Source organism: Hyperolius riggenbachi, chromosome 4, assembly GCF_040937935.1.
Source record: "Hyperolius riggenbachi isolate aHypRig1 chromosome 4, aHypRig1.pri, whole genome shotgun sequence".
Lineage (NCBI taxonomy): Eukaryota > Metazoa > Chordata > Amphibia > Anura > Hyperoliidae > Hyperolius > Hyperolius riggenbachi.
The window spans coordinates 80,889,642-80,908,828 of NC_090649.1; the positions used below are offsets into that span (position 1 = coordinate 80,889,642).

At 43.3% G+C, this 19,187-nt stretch overlaps 1 protein-coding gene and 1 pseudogene across 1 annotated transcript; both read left to right on the forward strand.

Annotated features, from left to right (window-relative positions):
- The first annotated feature begins 949 nt into the window (after window positions 1–949).
- LOC137571313 (WD repeat and coiled-coil-containing protein-like) lies at window positions 950–2,393 on the forward strand (annotated as a pseudogene).
- A 189-nt stretch (window positions 2,394–2,582) lies between these two features.
- LOC137571314 (WD repeat and coiled-coil-containing protein-like) lies at window positions 2,583–18,917 on the forward strand. Its single transcript, XM_068280263.1, has 3 exons — window positions 2,583–2,918; window positions 12,835–12,946; window positions 15,837–18,917. Exons 1-3 carry the CDS (start codon window positions 2,763–2,765, stop codon window positions 15,953–15,955), a joined length of 387 nt encoding a protein of 128 aa, XP_068136364.1. The 5' UTR covers window positions 2,583–2,762; the 3' UTR covers window positions 15,956–18,917.
- Window positions 18,918–19,187: the final 270 nt, after the last annotated feature.

Here is a 19,187-nt window from a genome sequence, read left to right on the forward strand (position 1 = left end):
CCGCTCCCATGACTTCACGGCATTTGGCGTTGAGTGGTCCTGGGGCTGCCGCCGCATCCACACCAATTGGCGTGGAGTGGTCATTAAAAAGTTAAACAAGCATGAGGCTAATCTTGTCAGAAACACCAGCAGCCTCGCAGCGCTGGGTCCACGCTTCAAATCAGGGAGGGCACTATCTGTGCGGATTTGGAAGGTTCTCCCTCTGTCTGTGTGGGTTTCCTCCAGGCAATCCGGTTTCCTCCTACATCCGCCAAAACCATACAGATAATGTAAGTTGATTTCCCCCTAAGCTGGCTAAATGATACATACACTACACGATGTAGACATGTGACTATGGTAGGGATTAGATTGTGCGCCCCTCTGAGGGAAATGACAAGACAATATACTCTGTACAGCGCTGCGGAAGATGTTGCACTATATAAATAATTGAATTAGACTAGGGCAAATATCGAATTAATTCCATGTTTCATTCAGCAGCTGAAATGTAATGCTCTGCTCTGTTTATCCTGCAGTTTTCGATGCACCTGTCTGAGATATCAACCTCAACGTGTTAGTTATCGATATCTGATCTTTGTATGAATGGCTTAGACTAATCTTAGCATCCCGTGGTCACTCAGTGAAGCATTACAGGGAATTAAAGGGAATTACATAATAACTGATGTTACTTTCCTTAGTCTCGCTGCAGAAGGAGAAGTCAAGTGATGTTATGGTATAATCCTACACATAAGAAAGCTTCAGTCACCAAGAGGTCAATGTATTAAAAAGTTATATTTAGCAGACAGAATGACAGACTTAACCTTCCTAGTCAGATTTCTAACCTAAAGTCATTGCAGTTTAATTGGTTAAACCTTCCTAGAAGCTGGTGGTGGGGGGTGGTGGAAACGCCTCCAGGATAAAAGTAAACTAAGTAACTCCATCAGCTACAAAGATTTACTGGTCAGAACTGAAGAAACTCCTCCGAAGAAGCGCCTAATAAAATTGTTGGTAACGGGAATAAGAATGCTAATGTTGGCCAGTTATCTTCTCACTGAGGAAATGCTGGATTAGAACTTTCCTCCTTGTCTGCATTGGAAAAACGTTCAATGGATCAAGGAAAAGCAAAATTATTGAAGAACGTGTAAACACCCTGCATCAAGCCATCCACCCCCTGCACGGAATTGCCTGGACAGATGGCAAGCAGGTCATCCTCACTTCCTTCCACCTCCAAAATGAAGAACCGGATTTTGGCAGTTCTGTGGTGATAGGCCAGTTTGAGCATGTTCACGGCCTGTACTGGGGACAGGCGATGGACATCCCGGCTTTGCTGGCTGTCCAACACAAAAAACATGTCACCATTTGGCAGCTGTATTATAACCCGTTGGAAAAGAACAAACTGGTTGTTTCTCAGACTTGTGAGTACGGTGAAGCTCTACCTATTCTTCCTCAAGGCTGTATTTGGCACCCAAACAAAGATATCTTAGCTGTTTTAACCAAACGGGATATTTTGGTTCTCTACTCTGTGTTTCTTAAGAAGAACCTATTTGTCAAAGCAGACATTACGGGATGCAACGTGATTCGATGTGCCTGCTGGACTAAGGATGGAAGTCGGGTTGTGGCATCCATGGATGATTCCCTTTATTCTTACCTATGGAATGATGAGGATAAGACATTAAGTCCTTGTTCTTTCTGTCCTGTATTTAACATTGACTCCACCATCGTGGCTATTCAGCCCATCCTGGACTACCAAGTTGTTGTAACTTCAGAAGTAGCAACAAAGGGGAACTGTGCCACCCAGAAGGATCTGAATGAATCAGCGGTGCAAGCATCCCTCCGGATACTAGATATGGAATTGTCAAAAAACAACAGAAGGATGTCTGTGGATTCCGGGAGATCAGAGCCTGTGGATTTTTTAAAGATCTCCTCACTAGTCCCTACAGACATTTCTCAGATTCTTGCAAGGCATCGCAAGTCTGACCCCAGTCCCCGTTTTAGCATAAAACAAAAGAGCATTTCTGGAGAAAGCAAACTAGAACTATCCAACCTTGTAATCGTTTCATTTGAGAAGAATGCCACAACCACAAGAAAAGTATCACTACCAGGTATCTCTACCCCAGATATTCTAGTCCTTGACCCTAATTGTGAGAGAGTTGCAGTAGCGTCCAACAACTCCCAACCTGGTGTTAATCTACCCCATAGCTCCGTCTTGCATGCCCAACATCCAAGAAGTCAAGCTGGAGGAGAACGAGAAAGTAAAAGGAATATCATTTCTTGCCGATACTCTGTTACTGATCATGGCTGGCAGGCAAAGGTCTAGCGATCTGATGTTCCTGCCCCTGTCGATTTCTGAAAAATATATGATACAGTTACTGACAAAACAAATTTTGCCCCCTGAATATATACCTTCAAGATTAAATTGTGATCAAAGTTCAACAACAGCAGTGCGTTTTAATTCCATAGAAAGTCACACGCAACCCTATGGTGATCATGGTGTAATCAAAGAGTTTTGGGTGCCAAATCATATAAAAAGTAAGACTCCACGCATCAGACGGAAACTAAGGGATATTGCACGGGGTACCAGCCTATGACTCAAGCCCAACGTCAAGCCTAGATGATTGTGATGAAACAGGTTGGTGGATAATCCTGTATCTCAGACTGAGGTAACAATCCAAAGGGTCAGTACTAACAAACCTAAGAAGACCTTATGTAGGTCATTGTCTCAGTGGTCTGGCAAATACGACTCAGAAGATACACAAGATGATACTGCTCCTGTGCCTAGCAAATCCATGGTCAATGCAGTGATGCTCAATCCTGGGCGTGAAGCTCAGCTAGGGAAGCAACAGATTTACTATTCTGAAATGAAAGACGTTTTAAGTCATTGCTCAAGACCAATGTCCTACCCTTCCTCTGAGGAGCCCCCTTATATAACAATAACTCATCAGGTATGCATTGTGTTGCTATTTTGTAACGTTTATGCCATATGCCATACATTCCATATCAGGTAGATACAGAGATATCGATTGCTTTTTAATCAACTAGTTAAAGTAAACCCCCCAAAAAGATTACCTAAGAAAAGGGAAGCCTCTGAATCCTCCAGAGGCTTCCCATGTCCTCCTCCTGACCACCTCAGTTACCTGGGACTCTCCTGAAGATCACGACCGTGCTCCTCTTCATGCATGAGCGCAGCTGCGCTGCACCCTCGCTGCACCTGCCCAAGTACGCTCATGCTCTTGCATGAAGAGGAGCACAGTAAAGATTAGCCTGTTGGATTTCTTTGGGGGGGGGGGGGGTCTGTAAATGGCCAGACAGCGTGGGAAGCCTCTTCAGGATCCAGAGGCCTCCTGCTTCTTAGGTAAGTTTCTGTTTATTGACCCGATGTTCACTTTGGGTATGCTTTAAAACTAAAAAGCCTTCTCATCCCTTGAAGGAGGTTAATAGCAAAAAACAATAATTTTAAAGGAAGTCTGAAGTGTAAATAAAACAAAAAAACTCACCTAAGAATTGGGAAGGCTCTGGGTCCTATAGAGCCTTCTCGTTCCTCCTACGGTCCCCACGTTCCAGCACTGGATCCCACATTAAAAGTCTATGACCGATGGGTTGGAGACTGCTCACTTCCACAACCGCAGGAGGTTATGGCAATCTTCAGGAGTCCGAGTGCTCCTGAAGACAGGCCGCTTCATACTGCGCATGTGTGAGCATGCATTCTCTAGCATGCGCAAGACGGAGCGGCCCGTTTTCGGGAGCACTCGGGCTCCCGAAGATTGCCGGAGCCTCCTGCAGCGGTGGAAGTGATCAGTCTCTGGCCAATCGGTTGAAGGAGGAATGTGAAGGCTCTATAGGACCCATAGCCTTCCCTCTCCTTTGGTGAGTATCTGTTTTTTTGTTTTATTTACACTTCACGCTCACTTTAAATAATGGAGGAAGCACATTTGCCAAAATGAAAAGTAAGATGCACACTCTTATTTATTATTTTTATTATTTGTATAGTGCCGACATGTTCTGTAACGCTGTACATAGTACAAAATCAACAATAGTGGGGAGCAAAGATACATGAGTAGTTTAACACACACAATCAGGACATTCAGCAACACAAATACATACACTTTATGTCGAGTTTGAAACATCACCATTACTGGTACATTTTCATTGATAAAGTACAGCAGAAACAGGAAACACTAAGGGGAGGACCTGACCTTTACAAGCTGACAGTCTAGAGCCGAGTTCCCCAACCCTGTCCTCAAGGCCCACCAACAGTACATGTTTTGCAGGAAAACACAAATATGCACAGGTGGGGTAATAAGTGTCTCAGCAGAGTTTATTAACTACCTGTGTGGTGGATTTCCACAAAACATGCATGGTGGGCCTTGAGGACAGGGTTGAGGAACACTGGTCTAGAGGGTAGTGAGGTGGAGACACTAAGGGAGGAGATGAAGACAGTGAACCTTCAATTCTAGCTACCAGTGGCGTAGCTAAGGAGCTATGGGCCCCAGTGCAAGTTTTACCTGGGGCCCCCGAGCACTCTGTCTGCACATAACAATTGATATGGCGCACCAAAACCTGCCAAGGACAATCACAGTGTCAGAGGTGCAAGAAAGGGATGGGGAACAGTTTGTTAAGGATTACTACTACTTAAAGCATCTACAGAAGTGATTATTAACAGCTCAGGACCAATATAGAGCTAATACAGTGGATGAAGGAGGGCCCCTCTGGCCCAAGGGCCTCTATGCAGTCGCAACCTCTGCAGCCCCTATTGCTCCGCCCCCTGCTAGCTACGGTATAACAAATTATCTTTTGCAAAGTTCCTGAAATGATGAAAATGATCAAACTCCCTGCTGAGGGATGCATGAGCTATCTATCCTCATTCCTCTACTAGTTCTGTTAAAGTAAAACTGAAGTGGGAAAAAAAGTCAGATATAGTAGAGTCCCAGTTATCCAGAACTAGACCAACCAGCAGTCTCAGCCAACCAGTCCAGCACAAATCACCGACAGTACTCACAGTGGCCAAGGCCAACTTCTTGTGCTTTTTGTGGGCTCTGCTGTGCTTACAAACTGGGCTCCTTGCAGGGGTGTAACTAGAAATCACCGGGCCCCACTGCGCAATGTTGGATGCCCCCCTCGCTTTCTGCACAGGAAAACTGAGAACCGATGTTATTCAACTGTCTAGTGCACACTTGAATGTGTTTTCCCCATGCAGATAAAAACAGACAGCAGCGAAGCACTGTAGGCATTTTCTATATCAATTACAACAGCTTCTGTGATAAAACATGCATGTTTTCACACATACAGACACACATGGGGCTTGATTCACAAAAGAGTGCTAACTGTTAGCACGGCCGTTTTCGCGCGAAAATTCGCATTGCGCGCGATCGCGAATTTCCGCGCTAAACGATAACGTTTTCGCACGCAAACGCGAATTTTCGCGCGAAAACGATATCGATTTTGCGGTAAAATTTGCGTTTGCGCGCGAAAACGTTATCGGTTCGCGCGAAAATTCGCGATCGCGCGAAAACGGCCGTGCTAACAGTTTGCCCTCTTTTGTGAATCAAGCCTATGGTGTGCAGAAAACACATACAGAAAACTGACAGCCTCAGCTTATTGCACTCACTCTGTCCATCTCTGATGGAGCAGAACGGGCTCTGCAGACTCCTCCAGCATCACTACAGTAGACAGCACTTAGGGAGGGGCAGAGAAGTTGGGTCCTCCCCCCAAAAGCCTGCTGCACACTGAAAAGGGTCTGTCTATAAATATTTGTATGATTGATTCCTTATCAGTGGCTGAGCAGAGGCAGTCATTAGAAGAATTGTGCAGAGAGCACTTAGTGGTCAGTCTCTCAGGCAGGGAAAAATAAACTTCTCCCCCCACGGGGCCCCTGTGTGGATTCTGGGCTGGGATGAGCAGAAACACCAGTGCGACTTTACGCATCGTAGTTCGCATCTATGCATCATAGTTCATGTTATAATTTAAGTAGGCCTCAGTTATTTGGACTGAGTTAGTCAAAAAGGCTTGGGGAGCAGACCTGCCCTTTAAGAGAAAATCTTCAGTTCTGTCAGAACTAGAACATACCAAGAAGCTGTTCTATGGACAAGGCCACATGTCTCCCTGACCTGGGCATGTACGCAACACAAGAAATATAAACAGAAGCCATGTTTTCTAAATAACCACATTCCAGTATGTATGCGAAAAGGCATCATTAAATATTAATCGAGTAGGTGTCGAAGCAAGGTGATTTAGAACAGAATCTAACAGTTCATAGGTGAAGTTTCAAAACTACGCTTACGAATTTACGCGTAGCAAAGTACCGCTACGCGTAGCTTACACCCACTATGCGTAGTTAACATGTGTATTGTGTAGTGAACTACGAATGCGTTACTCGCGTCTAATTTTCCGCGTGCGGTTGCATGCTTACAAATTTACGCATTGGAAAGGGGATGTACGCATAGAAGAGGTCCCGGTATAAGCAGTTAAAGAGAAATTAATGCGTAAAAGTTTCTGCATACGGGCATAAGCATCCGCATACACTACGCTTTGCACTATTTTGTAATTGCGTATTTTAACGCGTAGTCTACGAAGTGCATACGAAGCGAATATTTGATTTCAAAGCCGTAGTTTGGCGAAGCGTAATTGCGTAAAACTACGCGTAGTTGCAGCGTAGCGAAGTTGGCTGACTACGACCATCTCTGATTCTGGCCCCTCTGCCCCTGCATCCCTTGCACGTGTCTATTGTTACGCCCATGGCTCCTTGGCTCCCCCAAGATTAATATACTTTCAATTAAAGTATTTACCATTTAATACAGAGTCCATGGTATGTATATAGAGTGAGGTATATAGTGCTGCATTAGCTAGGCCTATTTTTAACATTGAGTGTCAAGCAATCAGAAAGCACACTTATTCGGCATGAGCCGATCCCCATCAGTGCCAGATAACCGAAACGCTACTGTACTTACCTATGGAGAGGGAAGGCCCTGGATCCAATTGCACCTTCCCTGTCCTCTCTTGGTGCCCTCGTTCCAATGCTGTTACCCCCATTAGAGCTATTTGTCCAACCTCAGTGAGTCATCAGAAGGCTTCACAAGCACTTGTGTCCCTGGGCGCTCCCGAAGATGGGCCACTCCGTACTGCGCATGAGCGGGCTTGTTTGAGTGCACACCTAAGCCTGCACATTACTGAGCTGCCCATCTTCATGTGTGCTCGGGGACACGAGTGCCCCTAGTGCCTTACGAGGAATTGAACAGGGGTGACAGTGCTTGAACCAGGACATTGAGGAAGGAACGGGAAGCCTCAATAGGATCAAGAGCATTTCTCTCCATAGGTGACTATCTGACTTTTATTCACTTCAGATTTGCTTTAAAGAGGTACTGTCAGGCATAAAATCAAAAATCTATTCTCTATTTTTATCTGGTAAACAAGTAATAAGGATGCTAACCAGGCTATCCAAAATTAAAAATCACTATTACTTTTCCTGTTGATAAATGATCATTCCCCAGTTTACCTGACTCTTATTTGGTACATTACCGCACAAAGGAAGTTGCAGGGCATGCTGGGTTGTTCTTTTTTGCTTCTCTACTTTCCCCTCAGAGGGCTGGTGCACACCAGAGCGGTTTGTGAGCGTTTTTAAAAACGCTAGCAGTTTGAAAACCGCTTGGGTAATGTATTTCAATGGGCTGGTGCACACCAAAGTGGTTTGTTTTTTCCACAAATGCAAACTCGGGGGGCTGCAGCATTTTTTAGATTTCTGAGGCGTTTCTGCCTCAATGTTAAGTATAGGAAAGTGGAAAAACGCTCTGAAATACGCTAGATCAGAGCGGTTTTCCAGGCGTCTTTGTTACAGAAGCTGTTCAGTAATAGTTTTACTGTAACAATATTTGGAATCTGCTACACAAAAACTCTCCAAAAAAGCTAGGCATGTTTAGAAAATCTCTCTAAACATGCTGAAAAACAGCTTTAAAAACCTCTAGCGTTTGCAGATCTGCTAGATGTTTTTGGTGTGCACTGGCCCAGACTTAACTAATGCAGCCTGATTGGCTGAATGATCTTTTCCTCCTGTTTTCCCCTCCCACACTTCTGTTCCTCTCTGATTGGCCAATATCTCTCATGCACTTTCTATTGCAGAGCTGGGTGGGAGAGGCTGAAGACTGGGAGAAGGGCTGGCAATGCGTACACAATCAGGCAGAGGAAAGTAAGGGAGGAAATTACATCAGGATTGGGTTCAAAATAGACACAGTTAAAATGGAGAATACTAAGAAGGATTTTCTCTTTTTTTACTATAGAAAAATCACTAAAAATCAAAATGTGGACAGTGCAATACATTTGTTCTGTAATTAGAATAAGTATTTATCTACTTATATATGTGTTTTTTTTCTGAGATAGTATGGCTGACAGCTCCTCTTTAAAGTGTTCAGTTATAGTACACTAAAGGTGGCCACACACCATAAAAGATCCAATTTTAGTCCAATTCGAAAATTACCATTGGATGTCTCGATAAATAAAAAGCTTTTTTTTTTCATTTGTTTAAGAAACCTGATCCAATTTCCCGTTTTTTATTCGATAAAAGAAGATCGGGAGTGTTGGATTTTTCTGATCAATTATTATCAAAATTATATGGTGTGTGGTAGATTGTCAATTACTTAATGTACAGACCCAAGCAATTTTTTACGAGTTTTCAATCACTTTTTTCATAATTGGGAATAAATTGAACATACAGTAGGTGTCTGGTACATTGGTCAGATTTTTGAAGTGTTACAATCAGTCAGAAAAATTGATTGCAATTCTTGAATTGAAAAGATATTTAAAAAATTGTATGGTGCGTGGCCACCTTATGAACATAACTTATCCTACCCAATCTAATTTCAACTTAAAAAAAAAACTTATGCTAGAACAATTAAATATTAATTTGAACTGGAATCATGACAGAATATTTCTTTCTAGCTGTTATTAAAATGATTTTCTGAAATGTGTTTTACTATAAAGTGACCTTATAGTGGATCCATGCATATGAATCTGCTGTTATTATGATATGAAATAGACATGTTTAAAGTAAACTTCCAGACTAAAAATCTACTCAGCAGCACTGAAAAGGCCTGGTGTTTCTTTAACAGTTTTAATACAGCATCAGAACTTTGTTTTTCTTACTCAAGCCTCATTTTTAGCCAGACAGAAGAAAACTGCCCGGGCATTTTTCCCCTGATGCTGTGCAAAGCATGATGGGATTTCTGATGTTGTTGTTCTGGCTCTACTGTTTTGCAATTTTTTTCTTTTTAAATTTGAATTTGAGATTTGAAGCCTAGCTCGCGCAGTTGGGAGGGGTGATCAGGACACAGGACAGTTGGAACTGTGTCTCATGCTCCTTGCCACCTCCTTTCAACCAAAAAGATGGCTGCCCCCATGAGATCACAAACATTTGCCTGTTATTTTAAAGCAGGGTGGGTAAGAAAATATATTACCTATCTATTTTAATTAACATACTAATGTAGCTTAATGGCAGTATGTTTGTTTAGGCTGAAGTTCCCCTTTAATAACAGCACAAATGCTGTTTCCTTACCTATACAACCTTCTTCTTTCACATCCAGCTACATGAAATCCTGCTAATAAAATAGACAACTGAGTAGTTCACTTACAGATAACTCTATTGCCTTCCACATGACCCCACCTCAGCCCTCGCTTCAGAATTGACTCATGCTGTCCAGGTGAAGGGCAGACAGTATGAGCCATCAAGTGGGAGGGTGTGAGGAGTGATCACCTAGGAGTCAGCAAGCATGCTTGAGCGACCTATGGGACTTTTTCATATAGTTGGATAAGACAAAAGAAAATCTCTACAAAGTAAGAAGCAACAACTGTTCCATCTATTAAATACTTCTGTTTCAAGATATGCAATGCATATGTATGGATTCCCTACAGAGTCACTGTAATGGATGCCTAAAATAAGATGAATATGGACGGCGCCATTCTTAATATAACTTGAAAATTGTCACATGCCCAGCTGTTGTGTTCACCGTCTGTCTTTAATACCATCCGAGGCGATGACTGGGCACAAAGGAGGCATGAGGCTGGCTAGCGGGGCCCATTTGGGTGGTCAAAATTGATGTTTTGTATGGTGAGCTTAAAGAGACTCCGTAACAAAAATTGCATCCTGTTTTTTATCATCCTACAAGTTCCAAAAGCTATTCTAATGTGTTCTGGCTTACTGCAGCACGTTCTACTATCACCATCTCTGTAATAAATCAACTTATCTCTCTCTTGTCAGACTTGTCAGCCTGTGTCTGGAAGGCTGCCAAGTTCTTCAGTGTTGTGGTTCTGCTATGAACTCCCCCATCCAGGCCCCTCTCTGCACACTGCCTGTGTGATATTTAGATTAGTGCAGCTTCTCTCTGTTCTATTATCTTTTACAAGCTGGATAAATCCTCCTCTGAGCTGGCTGGGCTTTCACATACTGAGGAATTACATACAGGCACAGCTGTCTGCACTCTGCAGGAAGAAACAGCCTGACACTTCAGTGGAAGATAGCTGCAGGGGGAAAGAAACACACAAATGATCTCTTGAGATTCAAAAGGAAGGCTGTATACAGCCTGCTTGTGTATGGATGTATTTTCTATGTGTGGACATACTGTACATCAATCTACTTCCTGTTTTGGTGGCCATTTTGTTTGTTTATAAACAAACTTTTTAAAACTGTTTTTAACCACTTTTAATGCGGCGAGGAGCGGCGAAATTGTGACAGAGGGTAATAGGAGATGTCCCCTAACGCACTGGTATGTTTACTTTTGTGCGATTTTAACAATACAGATTCTCTTTAAGACATTTTTAGCCTAACTCAGGTGTTAAAATAAAGGCTAACTAGTTCAGTAATAATAAGAACTAAATGTAAACATCACAAACAGAACTCAGAGGCTGGCATGCTTTAACCCTTACTTGCTAGCAGGCTGCTTCTGTGTAGACAGATCACAGACAAATCAATCCAGCCCCCCAGCCTGTGTCTGACGACTTTACAAGCAAGGAGATGGGGGAAAGGGCAGGAGGAAGAGAAACACTGTGTAATTCCTTATCTTAGTAGCTAAGCATTGCTGGAGACTAGCGCTTGTATTTCACAGACAGGAAGTTTTGAATCAGGATAATACCATATATTGGCTAATTTAAAAGAAAAGCAGTAAACTGTCATCTATTAACCCTTCTTCAGACTCTATTCCTGTTGACTGACAATGTTAGAACACACACACTGTCAGAAGACAGTAGAGATATTTTTTTTTGCAAATATAAGTGTCATTCAGATACATTAACTACAAGGGATCTTACAAGGATTGTAAAGTATTTATGGCAAATAGATAAGACCCTTGAATTACTTAATGCCTACATAGAGGCTGACATGGAGAGTTATTTTACAGACCATATCTTTTCAGTGTACTCTCTGGAGCCTGGAAACAGTTAACTGTATGTTACTGAGCAGGGGGGGCACTCAGGGGGGCACAGTAATTTCCTGGAAAGGAGGGGGGGCAGTGGTGCAGTGGCCAGCTCCACCACTATTAGGAGATCTATCTGTGCTGGCAGACTGTGCTAGAGGAGACCTCTGACATCGCAGAGCACCAGTATACACTGTAGATTTTTTTGTCGAGAAATAATATTCTTACTCTTTATTTTTGTAAAGAAACTTCTTATGGTATTATATGAAGAAAAAAAATAACAGTACTTTTTAAAACTATCTAGACAGTCAATTACTATCTGACTATTAAAGGCATCTCAGTGACCATTCAACAGCCTACAGAGAGGTTCTGGTCTACTTACGCCCCTTTATTGGAGGCAGTGAAATAGTAGTTGGGGCCACCTTACAGCTCTGGGCCCCTCTGTAGTTATGCTGCTCCAACACTTACTCTTCCTCACTGGCGTAACTATAGGGGATGCAGCCCCTGCCCCCGCGGGGAGGCCCGGGGCCCCTCCAGGGCCCGCTCAGGTCCGTTTTGTGGGGCTGGAGGGGTCGCAGCATGAGAGGAAAACGTGGACAGCCCCCCCCCCTCCATCACCTTGGGCTCTCCTCTCTGTGCTCCCCTCCAGCATCTAGGTCTCCGATCTCTCAGTGCTTCATGCTACTTCCTGTTTAAACAGAAAATAGCGTCAGAGATCGGAGACCTCCGTGATGGAGGTACAGTATGTGTTTCTGCTGCCCGCCTGTTGCCACTGATAATAAACACTGGAGCGCAGAGAGGAGAGCCTGAGGTGAGGGAGGGGGGACTGTCCCCCCTCCCTGCCAATGTGTGGGCACACTTTCCTCCTGAGCTGCGACCCCTCCAGCCTCACAAAACGGACCTGGGGGCAGAGGAGGGGGGGCCATCCAAATTTTTGCAGGGGGGCCCAGTGATTTCTAGTTACGGCCCTGCTTCCAGTTTCAATTTGTAGTATTGCAGCCAGCTTGACCACACTTTATTACATTTCTTGTGACATTTTATTTTAGTATATACCCTCTTTATCAGAATTATCAAAATAACACGATGGAACATATCTGTGTAGGAAAAAAACTGAAGCGTGTACTTAGCTGTAGGATGACTAATTAGACTATGGTTTTAATAAGTATATTATTTCAGCTGGAGGGAACTCTAAACCTATCAGTTATTTTTGCTGTGGGTAGCCTGTAAATATGTATTTTGCATCTTTATTATTTTTAGGTCACATTCCCTGCATGAAATGCTCAGGTCTGTGACAGGTGCACTTTAATTTAAGTGGAAAATACCTAAAAATAGGACATGGCAAAAAGCAATGGTGAAGTTCAGGGACACAGAGCTTGTATGTACGCAGTAGCAGAGACACAGAAATATGTCTGACAAACGTACATGGAATACACCCTCAGTAAACTAATCTTTTTGTGTTTATTCTAAGAGGTCGCCAGAAGACAGAAGTGACACCAGGGCCATCCTCTTGTGTCATGGAAAACTCCACCTGAGCACCGTGCGGGACGTCTTCCACCTTCAGAACATTGAAATGATGTTCGGTAACAGTTATTTTATACATTATTATTCATCTATAGAGCCTGGAAAACGGAGGCACTCGCTGTGTAGACTGCAAATTACTTTATTATAAGATCAGATCCAACATAGACATCACAATATGGCTGAAGAACTAACGCCTTTCAGACTTTTTTTCTTGCAGATGTGAGGTTATTCAGTGAACAATTTTGCATGCAATATGTAACTTCCTTTGCATTTAGGCAACTTTGGGGTTAAATCAACCTCACAGCGGTAATCGATTTTGGGTCGGGGAGTTCTCCACCCCTTCCTTGTAGCTAAGTACTCTGTGCAACCATATAAATGTAGGGCATGTGTGCTACTCACTAGCCATGACTAAGGACTCCATAATCTGAAACGCATTGGAACTCCCTCCCACGAGCCATTAGGCTCACCTCCTTCTTTATTCCCTTTAAATGGGTTTTAAAAACTCACCTGTCCAGGCTCACCTATCCCTCCACATCAAAGCCCTAAGACATTCTGCTAATGCCCTGCTCAACAGCCACAGCCATTGTGTCTCTACCGCCACCCTTTACATTGTACGCCCATGGCATGGCAATCCTCCTCATGTTCCCAGCTTGATCATGCACCCTCATCCGGCACTCCGCCCACAGACTTGAACGGAAGTGAACGTTTGATACTAAAGACACTCAACCTCATTGCATGATCCTGTTTATTGTTTCTTAGTCTGTGCTCTTTATACTGTATGTCCCAACTTGTTATGTTGACCCTGTTTATCTGTTGTACAGTATAATATATACATTCAATAAATAATAATAATGATAATAATCAAGTATTTGCTTTGCAGTCTACACAGCGAGTCCAAATATATTCTATTTTCTAGTGTAAGCACACGTGGAGTTGGCGTCTCCCTTTTTTCGCCACCTGACTGGTTCCACCGTTTCTGGCTTGTATGGTTGGGGTTAGACTGACTGTCCTATCTCATCCCTTCATCTATAGAGCACCATTGACTTTGTGATGTTATTTATAGGACAAAATCATCTTTGTGGTGCTGTGTACATATGAGAAATAGGTTCCCACATGATGGATCAATATTTTTATAGCGTTCATTACATTTCTGATAAACTTTGCATGGGTTGGTGGATTCTTTAGTGGGGTTGTAAGGGCCACCGGTGCAGAGTTTTCACAACAAGCTCGATCTACTTTAGCTGGAAAAGAATAGCTAATATAAGAGATCCAGAAAATCAGAGCACTTTTTTTTGTTGCTGTTTGGTGGCACTGGCAGTTGTTCTCAACCCTCCCTCACTTGGGTTAAATCAGAACATTGGGCTTCTGAGATGTTAGTGAATTATAGTGTGCGGTGTTGCAGTCTCATTCACACCCCCACACAAATAACTGTATAATAAATCGTGGGTCAAATTATTTAAATGAGTTCTGAAGCCCCAGGTACAACTAACAAAAGTAAAAGCCAGAATGAACTTATCTTATCAATGAATAGCTTATAGACATCTTGATGGACACACAGAATTTTTTTCTAAAGATACGGCAATCTTGCATTCAGAAAAAATTGCCTACCCTATACATAGGGTTTTTATTCCTAACTAGTAGACCCAAGCCCGTTTAAAAACGGGCTCTAGGTCTTTTTTTTACCGTCGCTGCCACCAGTCACTGCGCATGTGTACGCACCCGCCGCGCGTGCCTGTCGCATGCCCACCGCGCGCTCCCGCAAATCCCTGCCTCCCTGGTCCCTCCAGCTGTCCGTTACTGCGCTCATGCGCAGTAACAAAATAACAGGGATGGCTGCTGGATGCAGAAACAGTAGGGATTATTATAGAGGATAAGAGTAAAATAAAATTTTCACTGGTCACATATAACATATGGCCATGACCAGGGCAAGGTTCTCCAGGGTTGGGTCCAAGGTAGAGAGGACTAAGTGCCCCCTCTCCTCCACTAGATATTGGATATCTATTGATAGAGGTAAAGATAAAGTGAAATAGATGGGTTCTGACTTTTAGAAAGCACGTCTCATTGATTGTTGATGTAGTGGCACAGCAGGGGTGCGGGCGCGGTGGCAATCAAAGCATCAGTCTTAGTCTGACAGTTTGGTCTAAAGGGGCTGATAATGTGCCGGATTTTATCTGGCAACAGTGCCCCTTATCGGCAGCAATTTTTCTTATGTTGAACTACAGGTATATCTGACATTGGACCTATGCTGGAAAAGGCCAGTGTCAGATTTAGATAGGATTGGAAAGGGTTAATAGTTTATGAATAACTTAATTTTCACAGTAGATCAACAGTGCATGAATGCCTTAAGGCTTAATTCTCACAGCAATAGATGCTGATCTGCATCTTCCATGAAATGTATCTCCACACCAAACCAGATCCATAAAAAAATCCACAGTATGTAAACAAAGAGGCGACACACAACAGGCATACAACAGCTCATTATGCTACATGTTTGGGTGATGGCCCTTCATCAGGCATAGGCCATACACCAGATGAGTGGCCTGCACTGAGAATATGTAGTGCGATTTTTGATGACCTTCTGTACTCTGTTAAAATTGCAGGCCTGTTGTGTGCAACGTTCTTCTTTACTGACTGTGAATCTCCCATCCACTGATGGTGTTCTGGGGGAGGACTGGTGGTGAGTGAGGGCAGGGCAGGCACGCTGCAGATGCACAGGGCCTGTCTACCTTCACCTCAAACGTTGCATAAAGTCCATGACTGCCATGCAGCACAGAACCCCCAGCCCACAACTTAACCACTTGACTCGATTCTCCATCAGTGGTGATTTGGGGGATCACTGAGTGCCTCTTTTGGTCTTTCAGAAGAAATGTGCATCTAAAAACTCACAGATCTAGATGATCACCTACTATGGATACATCCTGACTTAAATATATTGCATAATGTCTGCAGGCTCCAAGTGGATTGTCCTCACAGAAGACCAAGAGGGTTTCACCCCAATAATATTCAGAGCCAATCAAGAAGTTGAGATTCGAGAAGCAAAACATCTCAGCACACCTTTACTCCCATGAAGAGTTACTGGATTCTGCTGGATGTACAGAGAAATGGCTGGTGAAAACATGACTAGAAACAGTCGAGATGAAAATGAACATTGTATATGTATCCTAATATAATCTGTGAGGAGGGCAGAACATTCACTCTTCATAGAGCTACGCAATACGTCTGGTAACCCATCATGGGTGCACACTTCCTGCACACTTCCTGAAATGTTCCATTTTGCTCTGCCTTTGGACTCTTGGTGGTCTCACTTCAGCAAGAGTTCTTCTCTTCCTCTGTCTCCTTCTACAGTGCTCTCTGTTGTTGTACTAGCTTGGTGATTCACTATTCACACACATAAATATTGTACATTCAAAAGGTGTAGGAAGGCCCCTTGTATGTACATTGTGGGACTTCTGCTTGTTCAGCAGAATAGGTTCTTGGGCTAGATTATAGACAGAGCTTGGAGTAACATCAGTATGGTGATTATTAGTTGTCCATGCCCTCTGTGATCATACAACATGGAGGTGGTTAAATTGGTTAATCAAGATTGGACGTGCATACGCAACTGGCAACTGAGCACCAGGGAGGTCTTGGTGGGGCTACACCTATGGCCTCTTGTATGTATGGTCACAGTCTTCTCTACGCCCCCTCCCCCCGAAAGCACATTTTCCTGGTGCTCAGTTTACTTTAAAAGGAACCCAAGGTGTGAGACCTATGGAAGACGCCATATTTATTTCCTTTTAAACAATGCCAGTTGCCTGGCACTCCCACTGATCTTTCTGGTCACTAGGGTCTAAATCAAGCACTTGAAACAAGCATGCAACTAATCTTACCAGATTTGTCACAGACATCTGATCTGCATGCTTGTCCAGGGTCTATGGCTTAAAGTATAATGGCCCATACTCATGGGCTACTTCTTGTCCTGTCGCCAGCACACGGGAGCGTGTGCGCGACAGGTTCGGCGACAGCTCCTCGCCAGCTCCCTCCGCGTACACACGCGGAAGAGGGATTACTGAAGCGACGGAAGCTGTCGCCGACGTTCCTCCCTCTCGCCGGAAGCACCGTACATTATCTATTATGTTGCTGTCGCTAGTACACACGCGGACTAGCGACAGTTGCCATGCGATTGACCGCCGCCAATCGCCTGGCGACAGCAGCGACGGGCGACGATTCGGGGTGCGCGCCTCATACTCACGGGCGACCTGTCGCCGCATAACGCGCACGCCACGTGGTTGCGGCGACATTTGTAGCCCGTGAGTATGGGCCATTAGAAGCAGAGTATCAGCATGACAGCTAGGAAGTGTGCATCATTTACAAAGAAATAAACATGTCAGTCTCTATATCCCTCTCACCTCGGGTTCCCTTTAAGTAATAAGAGTTGCACCTTGTTTAAGCACAATTCTGTTTTTCTTCTACAAGATATAGACATTACAAAACAAGCCATGTAACATTGATTGAAAACAGTTCTGTTTCCCTTTCACAGCTGACAGTGGGGGTCCTTTCAGTTAATGGGAAATGTGACTGTCGATGATTGCAGCTGTAACGTGTCCCATAATAATGTATTGAATTATTTGCTAGGGGAAAAAAATAAAAAGTATGTTATGCAAGAGTCTACAAGTGTTTACAGAAGATAGATGTGGCTTAGAAATAAAACGCAGCGTGACGGCTAACATACTAATACAAAGCTTCTTCGCTTTTAAAGGAAGTGGATATTTATGGCCGTATAGGCTCACCGTGTTACCAAGGGTGATAGTTTCTATCTGCAATTATAGAGTTTTCTTGTAGGAGGCATCTCGCGGCATGGCGTGAAACGTTTTCTGTACGTGTTACAGCATCGTTCTAACCTTCTCCTGGATGCTGGTGATAAAATAGATGGATATTGGAGTCAATAAAACCCAGGCGCTTGCCTTCTTCTCTGTTCCCTGGAAATACATTTGAGCACAGAGCCTTCCTCAAGGCCTTCACTGAAACGAGTCCTCTGTGCAGAGGCGGATTGGAGGAGAGCAGTCAGGGAATACATTAAGTTCTCGTACGCTCCTATAGCCATGGTAATCAGCCCCTGGTTGCCTCTCTATAGGATGTTTCCACAATGGACTGACTTTCTGTTAATCAGATTTTTGCAGGCGGTACTCGCTTTAAGACCGGATTGTGTATTAAAATCTTGAACGTAACTGAAATATAGCATAATTTAAACATTAATTTCTCACAGAAAGAAAAAAACAAGTGCCGTAATTGCTTTGCGCACATGCAAAATGCTGACTTTCTTTTAGTATAGGGAAATTAAAAATGGTTCAAGTCAAGGAGTATGCAGTCAGCCGGCACTATAAGGATTACAGTCTCTCTATTGGCAGAGCGGAAATGTAGATGTAAAGACTAGAGATGGCCCGCACCTCCGATTTCCGGTTCGCGAACCGAGTTTGCGAACCTCCCGCAAAAGTTTGGTTCGCACAAACTTTCGCGAACCACAATAGACTTCAATGGGGAGGCGAACTTTGAAAACTAGAAAAATTTATGCTAGCCACAAAAGTGATGGAAAAGATGTTTCAAGGGGTCTAACACCTGGAGGGGAGCATGGCGGAGTGGGATACATGGCAAAAGTCCCTGGGAAAAATCTGGATTGGACGCAAAGCAGCGTTTTAAGGGCAGAAATCACATTGGCCTCAATTCACTAAGATCATGCTGGAGATAATAAGGCAAGAGAAAACTTACCTCCACACAGTAAGAGAGTTATCTTATCCCTTCATTCCTTAAGTTACCTCCTCTGTAGTTAATTTACCTCCTCTGTAGTTAATTTACCGCCTCTGTAGTTATTTTCACACGCAGTTAATAAACAGCTTGTCTTTAACTGTGGAGTTATTTTAAGGATTAAAGAGTTAAAGCAGACAAAAACCAAACATTTTTTTTAATTCAAAATATTTAGTTGCACCACTCTGACACATACAAAGATAAATAAACACTCCTTCAAGCCTATGAGCATTTCAGTGCATGCTTTTCACCCTCCTCTTTGCATAACTAGGGTTATACTGGGGGCAGCCATTAGCAATTCCTCCATTGCCGGACACCATCTACTCCACCAGTTTGCCGGATTATTTGCCGGCAATATGAAAGGAAGGGAGGGGTTCCTTCAATAAATGTAAAATATTTTATATTTGTCATCATGCAGCTGAAAAAAAGGCTGCTATTTATTATTATAATTTAGAAAATAGATTTTATTTCTGAAATCTTGTATTTTTAGTTTGGGTCCACTTTAACTTAAAGACATAA

Bases quoted from the DNA above. Each gene is read 5' to 3' on its own strand.
- LOC137571314 (XM_068280263.1), top strand. From the start codon at position 2,763: ATGGTCAATGCAGTGATGCTCAATCCTGGGCGTGAAGCTCAGCTAGGG. The intron at 2,919-12,834 runs GTATGCATTGTG...GTTTATTCTAAG, and splicing joins ATATAACAATAACTCATCAG to AGGTCGCCAGAAGACAGAAG. The intron at 12,947-15,836 runs GTAACAGTTATT...TAATGTCTGCAG, and splicing joins GAACATTGAAATGATGTTCG to GCTCCAAGTGGATTGTCCTC.